The following is a 10,084-nucleotide window of genomic DNA, read 5'->3' on the forward strand; positions in this document are numbered from 1 at the left end:
TCAGAGACATATAGTTTCTTTTTATTGGGTGTTTCACTTACAATGCCACTCACACAGAAGCATTTACTTCACACTATCACAAGGTCACATATAGGAACTCATCTCCACCAACAACTAGATGTGTGATTTAGTAGATTTTTGTTACCATGGTGACTCTTATCACACTAAAATAAAATCCCCATTTCCATCTATGTCGCCAGGATTATTTAAGAGACAAACAGCAGCCAGTTGTCAAAAGGGACCGGACAGATTCATCAGAGAGGGAGAAGAAAAACAAGCGTTTTCATGTTGGACGGTGAAAATGTGACTCTGTCCTTTTAGAGGCTGATCGTTGCACGTTTCATCATGAGTGAGATCGGGAATGTAAGAGAAACCAACGGCAGGAAACAAACCCAAAAACACAAGGTTTGTGGGTGCATAGTTAATGGTTGGAAAGCCTGACAGAAAGAAAATGAAGTGAGAGCGAACCGCAGTCTGGACCGACGACGCTCATACGCAGCTTTTTCCCTCCATGCGCTCACAGCTGGAGCGAACAGACACCGAGCTGAAGTTACACATTTGTTTTGAGTCTCCACCAGCGCCGACGTTTCTGACATGTTACCTAAACTCCGTCCAACAACTGAGCTACTCGTGGAGTCCATGTGACTCTTTGTTTACAGGCTCATTGGACGGAGTGAAACTTGAACTCCCAGCATGCAACAGAGTCAGATTTCCTGGCGAGGGGGAGTCAGACTATGTGTTGGTGTGATCAGATGTGATTCCCACTTTTATCTGATGTGGGTCTCCACTTATGAAGCAGACTGCACGGCACAGTCTTTCAGATGCGTGACGCCGCCGCCACAACTACCCAAGAGGTCTGGAGGAAAAGATACAACGCAATTTGGTCTTTCTAAAAAGTAGCTGTATATTGATTTTGATTTTTTTTTTTTTTTTTTTGGCTGAAGCAAAGTGGTTTAAGAGAGGAAGAAGAGGAGGAAGGGGGAGGGACGGTGTTGAGGGAGGGAGGGAGGAATAAAGGGGGGGTCTCAAGGTTGGAGATAGGGGGAAGTGGAAGGAGGGAGCTGTAGTTGTGGCGATGGCGCGGCAGCTGAGACTCTTCTTAAAGCATCAGGAGGACGCAGGTGTGTCACACCAGCGTCTCATTCAAGGCAAACGTTTCCAAAAACAAAAAAAGATTAAAAAGGAGTGGATCTATTAGTAAAATCATCATCATCATCATCATCATCAGATAACTGTACGATGAGCCGCGAAGCACGGAACCACGCGCCGCAGAGCAGAGCGCGTCGGCGCCGGGACAGAGATTCAGACGACAGAGGGTAACCCCGACCCCGGGAACGGTTCCAGCTGGTGGCGGCGGTGTAAACACACAGCGACGCCCTGCACACTCGAGCGCATGTGTATAGATTAACATATGCACTCACAGAACGGCACGAACTGCACCAGCTGTAGCCATCAGTTCACTTCCTGCCGCTTGATTCCTACAGTACGAACTAGAGTTTCACTGCACTTTGATTTAATATTCTGGAGCCTTTGATTAAATATCCATCACCAGCCACTCAGAGGCAGCCGCCACTGATATCATGGGGGGGGGGGGGGGGTGTCTGACGGAGAAAATCTCTTAAAAAATGTGCAACGAAAACAACATGTTTTTCTTTCCTTGCTTTATCTTCTGGTAAATGAATGAATTTAAAAGCATCTATTTTCTCTGCTTCTCTGCTGCTGAAAGGATGTGAGGGAGGCTGGGGGGGGGGGGGGGGGGGGGGGGGTGTCACTGTGCCTTGAAGAACTGCAAAACCCCAAAAGAATTCATTAGGCGAAGTTTAAATGAGGATTTTGGTGTAACCGAAAGGCTGACATTGGGGGGGGGGGAGAGAAAATGCTTAAAATCATGGACGTTAAAACCAAATCTATAAATCTATCCATCCAAAAAAGCTGTGTCCCCCCACAGCTCAGCCTACAGTGCATCTGTACACACACGTAGAATGGGCAGGATTTTATCAAAAGGGGTCGAGTGGAGCAGGACTGAATTGGGCGATGAGATCACCATGGCAACGAGGACCTCCGCGGTGTCGAGCATGAGGGGAATGTGGGAGGGAGTTTCAGGCTGAAGTGGTCTAAAGTGGAGGGAATCGCTCTTCACTTCTACAGATTTGGGAGATTCTCATGGCCGCGGTCCAAACACTCACAGTAATGAACTCTTCACACACACACGCACACACACACTCTCTCTCGCACGCGCACACACACTCTCTCTCTCGCACGCGCACACGCACACACACACGCACACACACACACCATTACATCACAGATAATAACAGTTATATAACAAGACCGCGCGGACACCGAGGTAATTACAAGGGGCTTACATCAGTGTCCGCCGGCCAAAATAAATACAAACACACCGAAAATTAATGTTCCCTGATGGCAGCAACACAACAACCAAAAAAAAAAAACAAAAACGTAAACAAACACAGAGTGAACTAAAGTATTTCAGGATTGCACATTTCAGAGATGGACGATTAATATCTACACCTAACAGATGATGTCCTGGTTTTTTCATCAACAGACAGAAACAAAAAAAACAGTCAGTGTTTTCTTCGTATTTGATTTTCTCACAAATCCTGCGTCCTGCATTTCACAAAACACACAACACAACAAGTGTCCCGATAAACTCTACACCTTCACCTGCACATACTCTACATTATTCCTAAAGGTGGAAAAGAAACCTGATGAACAGAAGAAATGCTCCACCAGTTCTGCTGATCGGAAGCGTGTGTGTGTGTGTGTGTGTGTGTGTGTGTGTGTGTTCAATGGTTAGGAGTTACGTTGAAATGGAGTCCAGCAAACCAGGGGACGGGGATGAAGGGAGGAGGCATCACATGACTCGGTCCTGGAGGGAGAAACACAAAGACACTGAATCATTTCTGCATCAGGAACATTAGTTCTAATCACAACTGTTTGACAGCGAGGATCAAAGCGAGATTGGAAACAGCTCAGTTCAGAGAAGCAAACATGCCTCTGAAAACACATTAAAGTGCCCCCCCACTCCCCCCACCACCCCCCCACCCCTTTTTCCTTTTTTTTTTCGCATTTCATCGAGCTCATTTTTGTTGTGGAGTTGATAAATATTCACGCCTGAATGCCACTCCTGTCACCGCAGGCAGCTCAGTGGTGGGGATTTTACAGGTTTTTTTTCTCAGTGCTTTCTGAGAGAGAAGAAAAATGGAGTGGTTTTTAATTTGCCAACAGGCGAATAGTGAAGGAGCAGAACCTGTTGGTGCCGAGCAGCCGGCAGAGGAGGAAACACACAAAGACACGGCGGTTCACATTTTCTATCGATTCTCTGTCTCACTGTTCAGCCTCCTTTTGCTCATTCTAGTGGTTTTGTGCATTTAAATTGAATCTTTATTAACACAAAATAGCAGTAAAACAACAATAAGCATTGAGATGTGCCAAAAGGTCTCTGAAGATACATAACTGAAGAATCTCATTTATATATGATAAACATTGTGGAAAGTTTGTTTTGTTTATTCAATAAAATCAAAGTTTTTTGATTACTGGAGTTAATTAATTACATTTAATTTAATGTTTCAAAATAAAATGCTTGAAATGCAGTTCCTGTTTTTACACACATTGATTTCAGGCTTCTCTCTGGAGCTCTAGTAACAACAGGTCAGTGAGCCAATCACAAGAGAGGCTCAGAGCCTCCTCTCCTCCTCTGTTTTCTGAGTGATCTCATAAAAATATATCAGATTTCAGGTAAAAACACTCAGAGAAACCAAATCCTGTAAAGGTTTGGATGGTGGGTCCAGGTGGGCGGGGCTTGGTGACTGCTTTGTTGTGACATCACAAAGTTCCAGAAGTCCTGACGGCTGGTTTTAAGGCTCAGTTTCTGAATACAGGCTGTGTGCATTTCTCTGTGGACTGAGGCTTTGATACTTTCACAGTATTAATATAGAAGCTAGAGCTGATCTATAATCACACTACACATGGACACAGACCTTTAGACTATATGGGACCTTTAAACTCGAAGGATGATGCTACTTACAGAACTGCATTACATGTTTACATGATTGAAGATGTGTAGTGGTTAACAGTGGATCTGGATTCAGATTAAACTGCCAGACAAGCCAGTGACTCCTTCGAGAGGAGGCTGTGCCTTTAAATGTTGTTCTGACAAACTGACCTTGTTTATTCCCAGAAGTAGCGCAGGTACCATATAGTTTCATTCTTCAGCTGAGGGCCAAACAGGGGGTTGGCCTGGGCCAGGATGGCTATCAACCAACTGAGTGAAGACAGAGAGAATGAGTCACATGTTAGCACAGAGGGACACTCTATTATGTATAGCTTCAAAGAAAAGCTGCTTTTCTTTACAACTTGGGTTTTGTTGCTGCAGATTTGGGCAACAACCAATAGATCGCAGCGCTGTAATCGCCAGCAGTACTGTACAGAGAGCACACAACAGCACTACACAGGAAAAACAGCTCTGCGGCAAAACCCCAGAAGGCCGAGGACACAAGAGACTCGGTCAACTTTTAAACACGTCCAACTCCAACCAACTCTCAGAGCTGTTATTTGACTAAATGAATGTGAGCAGTGTCTTTTTTTTTTTCTTTTATCGCCCTTTTAATCAAATGTGATTGTCTATCGCTTTGCAAAGCTAATGAGCTCAACCTGCAGGCCGGCCTGGACGCAGCTACGTTTTCTTAATGACCTGGCAAGCGTCACTGTGAGCTCACACACAATGGGACATCGTGAAGGTGGTCTGAATGAAGCGTTAGGAATCTGCTTTTAATGACTGCAGTTCTCTGGACTCAGTGGAACGATCATTTGTATGTATTTTAATTAGCAAAAAAAATTACATCAGAGACAGGTGGAAGCTTCTCGTGTGTTTACCAGACTTTAAGTCAGGCGGATTATTAGGCACCTGGTACAGAGCTCAGCCGGGGTGAATCTACGAAGGACCCCTGGATCACCTGGGCCGTGTGCTGGCCAGGTGAAGTTTGATCTCTGTGTCCTTCAGTATCACTGCCCAGGATAAACTGTAAGTCCCTTCATCTGTTTCCTCTGATTCAAGCTAGTGGCTGGTAGCGACAGACATGCTAGCTTGATGCGATTACGTCACTCAGTATTTACAGCGGCCCTTTAACACGGCGTCATCTGAAGCACTGTGCTGATTTATGGTTTGTGTGTAAATGGATTCAAACCTGATTATAAGCTACTTTGTGGGAGCCAAGAGGCTAAATTGCAATTTTACATTTGGGAAGATGCTACACTGTGGGTTTGACCAAACTGATGGAACCACTGGTGTTTTCTCATTTTGTTCATCTTCATGTCTTTGTGCCTTTTTGGAGGCTTTTTCTGGAATGAAGCCGGTTTGAATGGAGCACAATGTGGCTGTAAACATTAAGACTTAACCGCAGACAAATATCTTTTTATTTATTTATTATCATTTTCTTTATTTTTGTTCTCACGGGACCATCTGAAGAGATGCTACTGATCAGTAACTGGCTTTGGGTCAAAGTTCACAACAATATAAACCCAGTTTGAAAAATACTGGCTCGACATTTCATTTACTGAACTTAAATAAAGCACAAAAAGCAGCACAACACAAAGTATTAATAGTGATAGCAGCAGTTGTATTAGTGCAACATGGATCCATGGCAGTGCATCTTATTTTCCTTAATTTAATTAGTATTTAAAATAGTTGGAACAAATAAACAGACACAGTGTGGATATGAAGACCTCATACAAAACACGACTTTAGTAAAGGTTGTCGTGGAAAATTTTATTGTGATTATTTTTGTTTTTGTTTTAATGGGAGAAATATATACCATCACATGTGTGCGCTCATGTAACCTCATTTTAACCCCTCGGTTGATAAGCTGTTCCCTGACTAGGGTGGAGTAGCTCTTTATCTGCCTTCTTACCCGCATATCTTGTTTTTACTCGATATCGGCCACAGATATTTGGGTATCGGTGGATATATTCTCCCATACGAGCTGATGTGAAAACTTTTATTAAGAAGCAATAACGCAGCGGAAATGCTCGGGTCAAGTCAAGTTATACAGGCAGCATTTTATGTATATTTGATTCTTTGTTTCCATTCAATTTAATATATATATATAATATATATACATATTTGTTCCTGTTTTTTATTTGTAGTTTTTTATTTTTATAGTTATTTTATTTAATTCCCAGTGAAATTTACTGTTTCAGTTACTGATGTAATTTTGGAAAAGTTTATTGTTAAACTGTAAAATACCCTGCTTTCATTACATAGCTTTTTCACAAGTGCTCATATATATATATATATATATATATATATATATATATACACGTATATATATCGATATCAGAATTTTTTTTACTCCATAATATCGGTATTGGCACCGGCCCCAGAAATCCAATATCGGTCGGGCTCTAGAATTCACAGCTACCTGTCTGTGCGGCCGGACATCAGCGACAGTCAGCGAGGGCCGGATACTCCCACATTCTTGTTCCTGTTCATCGTATAAGACGGTGGATTGTTCTCATGTCGGGACTCTCACTTTGTGGGGGCTGGTTATCTGCCAATGAATGCTGGGCCCATTTGCAAATGTTATATTTGAATAAAACCCACAAAGACGAAGAGTCTTTGTCTTTGTTGGCGTGTTAATACTCTGTCACAGATAAATGTAAATTATAAATAAGATTAATTTTCTGAGGTCTATGATTATAAATAATCTTTCCAAGTGGATGTATTCCACACATTCACTATCCGTCTCTTCCATCCAAGCTGCTCCGACTCATCCAGGTACATCCTTATAAAACAACGGAGACCAGGTTGTCGTTACACTGACTTTAAGGTTTGGGGATCTGCTATTGCTTGTGGGCTTGTTGTTGGTGGAGGGACATTCAGCCGCTGAAGGAGCTGGAGCGCCCTCTGCTGGTGGATTAATGATGCTGCGTGCACATCCTGTGCAGTGACCTGGTTTTTGTTACACGGTTCGACGAGCCTGATGGATTTAGAGATTATCTTAGCTCAGTGTTTCTCACCACACAATCATTAAAAATGCTCTCTCCATCCTTTGTCCTGCATCTATTGTCCAGATGTGTCACGGTCTCTTGCAGGCTGTTTCAGACTGTAAAGCTTTGTACGGCTGCTGTGGTCTCAGTTTGTTTCAGTGCGTTTAGATCTCTTAAAACATCCGGCTGGTCGCTTTCTGCACGTCCTGTTAGGATTCCTACACATGCTTCACGATCTGATGTTAATTACCGGAGTAACTCGTCTGTCGCTTCCTCCTCTCCCGGCTGCCTGTTCTCCACTATAACTGGTTCTCTGATTGTCTCCACCTCATGTTGCTCAGCTGATAAATGCTAATTTCCCGTGTTTTTAAAATCCTTGTGACTCATTATTGATCTTCACTTCTCTTTTCTGTCATACAAAACTATTGGCATCAAATTATCAAGGGTGGGACACTTTTAGAAACGCGCTGGAAAAACTGCTTTTATTGTGAAACTACACTCACTGCTCACGTAGGAGCCATGAAGGACTGGAGGACTGGATTTTGTGGGTTATATTTTGGGTGGTTCATATATAGTTATTCATCACTATGTTTGTGAGATCACTGATTATGGACAGTTGGGTCACATGGATATAAGTGGCTGATTTCAGCTCTTGTTGGCCTGTGTGGGTGAGGTGGAGAGGGGGTGGGTGGGTCGCTGTATTTTTTGTTGACTGCCACTTTCTTTTTGATCGCTGTGGTTATTTTGATCATAAGTTTGTGCACGATATAATTAGTTGATCTTTTTGTTAATAAAGGCAGCGTGTCAGACAGATGACACCAGGCCCGACCTCAGCCGCTCAGCGACTTTCAGTTTGTTTCCTGAAGTCGACTCGTTAGAGGTCATTTATAAAAGTTAGAGGAAACATTTCTAAACATGCAAAATGACAGCAGCTTCACACTGAGGAGGAGGAGGAGGAGGAGGAGGAGGAGGAGAGTTTGTACTTACAACAGGTAGCAGCAGACGGCTGTGAGGATGAGACTGGTGACGATCACACTGTCGAAGAGGACAGAGTCGGTCAGTCACACACCTGACATGACAACGTTCTGAGATCTTAAATACTTACATTTTTTACCTTCTGATTTTGAGTTCTTAAACAAATATCATCACATTATCATCATTATTGTTTTAGTGTTCATGTCCCACACCCAATTTAAAATAGAAATGCACCATATTTTCTGAGCAGAGTTTGGCAACATTACGACACACACCATTTGTCAACTGTCAAACCGTTTATCTCTTATAATAATATGGTTAGTAACTAATATGAGTTTATGCTGGTTGGATGAGACAACTGTGGAACCGCTCCATGGAAATATTGTTTTCCAACAAATGTTTCATTAATATGAAGTACCATGATTTTTCAGACAGACTGACTCACAGTTCCAGTTGTTTATCACAACACCTATAAACTCAGTGGCCACTTTATTAGGTACACCTGTACAATCTAATGCAAACCACTACAACTGCCACAAAAGTCTACTTTTATGATGCATATAATGTTCAGTTTCTTGCATTGAAATGTTTACCTGCAAACTATAAAGAAACTTCAGTCATTAAAGTTGAATGCAGTGAGTGTCACACAGATCAGACTCACTTACAGGCTGAGAAACTTACCTGTATCTAATAACTGCTCTACCTGAGTCCTGTTAAAGTATATTTCTGGTTAAACAGCTGAATAAATCCACAGTTATAGTGATGCCTGACTGCAGAGCCCGTGGACCACTGTGTCTGCTCCAGCATCACTTATTGTTCCCATTTTCCAACATTACAACGCAACACTAACACGGTGCAGAACGACTTTTATTTTCCTTCTTTCTTCATGTTGTTTTAACCCTTTAACCTTACAGATACAGAGTGGAGGGATGGATGGATGGAGGGATGGAGGGATGAGATGCTGAGATGGACGCAGGGTGACGCGCACAGGGCCTCCATCACATGAGCAGGAGCACGCTCGTGTATTTATATTGATACTATGCAGCTGAATATGGATTAAACGCTGATTTTAAATAATAAAAATATGAACTAATATCTGGATGCAAATGTTCGTGTATAAAATGAAAGATAAGGCTAAAAAAAAACCCGCCGTTAATTGCAGCCAATTAACGGTAGCTGGACCACCTACCCCTGGTTGGGTCCTTTCGGCACCAAAAACGGGGCCACGACCCCCACCAGCCCCCATAGCGTGGTGAAGCAGATCATCGGCAGGGCGAGGGAGTGAGACACCATGGCTCCGGTTCACACACAACCGCAGATACGGAGGAATTAATCTCAGTTTGTCCTCTCGGAGATAAAACGCATCAATGGCCGCTGAACCAGCCCGTCGCTTCCGCTATGTCCCCGCCCACGCTAAGCCGACGTGGCATGTGATTGGTCCAGGCCCGTGAGATAGCGGCGTCTGATTGGTGTAGCCAGCTGCCGTTCAGTATTACAGCGGGAGGGATTGGACGGGTGTCTGTGCCAGCAGACTGCAGGCAAATGTCCGACCAAATACATTGATCCTGCATTTTCTGATCAACTGTGATTTTACTTACTACAATCAAATATGTATTTTTATTTCCAAATTAAATTTTTTCTCATAATTTTAAACCAGATAATTGTTTGTTTTTAGCGGTAATTACATTCACCCATATCATATTTACAAACAAACAATAAAAGACTAAACATTTAACAAATAATAAAATTTTTATATGTATAATATATGTATCAGCACCATTAATATTACTGACCATTGTCAATACTTGATCATTCGCACACCTACTGTAAATCTAACACACCCATTTATCAGTTGTATTAGTTGTAGCTGTGTTACTGTGACAGAGGCATCAGGAATTGATTACACCAGTAGTATTAGCTAACCAACCTGTTAGCACCATATTGCATTTTTGTGTGATTACCACAACCATTTAGTGTGAATATCAATATGTTTTGACTACATTACCAATATAACCAAGGCTTTATTGTTACAAGCTTTAATTACTTATGATCTTAATCTTACTTTCTCCTCTTAGTGTGTTGTGAGAGTGGTGCTACAAGC

General features: G+C 42.5%; 1 protein-coding gene across 1 annotated transcript; it reads right to left on the reverse strand.

Annotated features, from left to right (window-relative positions):
• atpv0e2 (ATPase H+ transporting V0 subunit e2) lies at positions 1-9,384 on the reverse strand. The gene is made up of 4 exons (XM_056371151.1): positions 9,173-9,384; positions 7,996-8,043; positions 4,187-4,285; positions 1-2,890 (listed from the first exon to the last, which is right to left on the reverse strand). Exons 1-3 carry the CDS (start codon positions 9,274-9,276, stop codon positions 4,192-4,194), a joined length of 246 nt encoding a protein of 81 aa, XP_056227126.1. The 5' UTR covers positions 9,277-9,384; the 3' UTR covers positions 1-2,890; positions 4,187-4,191.
• Between the last annotated feature and the right edge of the window lie 700 nt (positions 9,385-10,084).

The sequence above is a fragment of the Seriola aureovittata genome, chromosome 3 (assembly GCF_021018895.1).
Source record: "Seriola aureovittata isolate HTS-2021-v1 ecotype China chromosome 3, ASM2101889v1, whole genome shotgun sequence".
In the NCBI taxonomy this organism is placed as follows: domain Eukaryota; kingdom Metazoa; phylum Chordata; class Actinopteri; order Carangiformes; family Carangidae; genus Seriola; species Seriola aureovittata.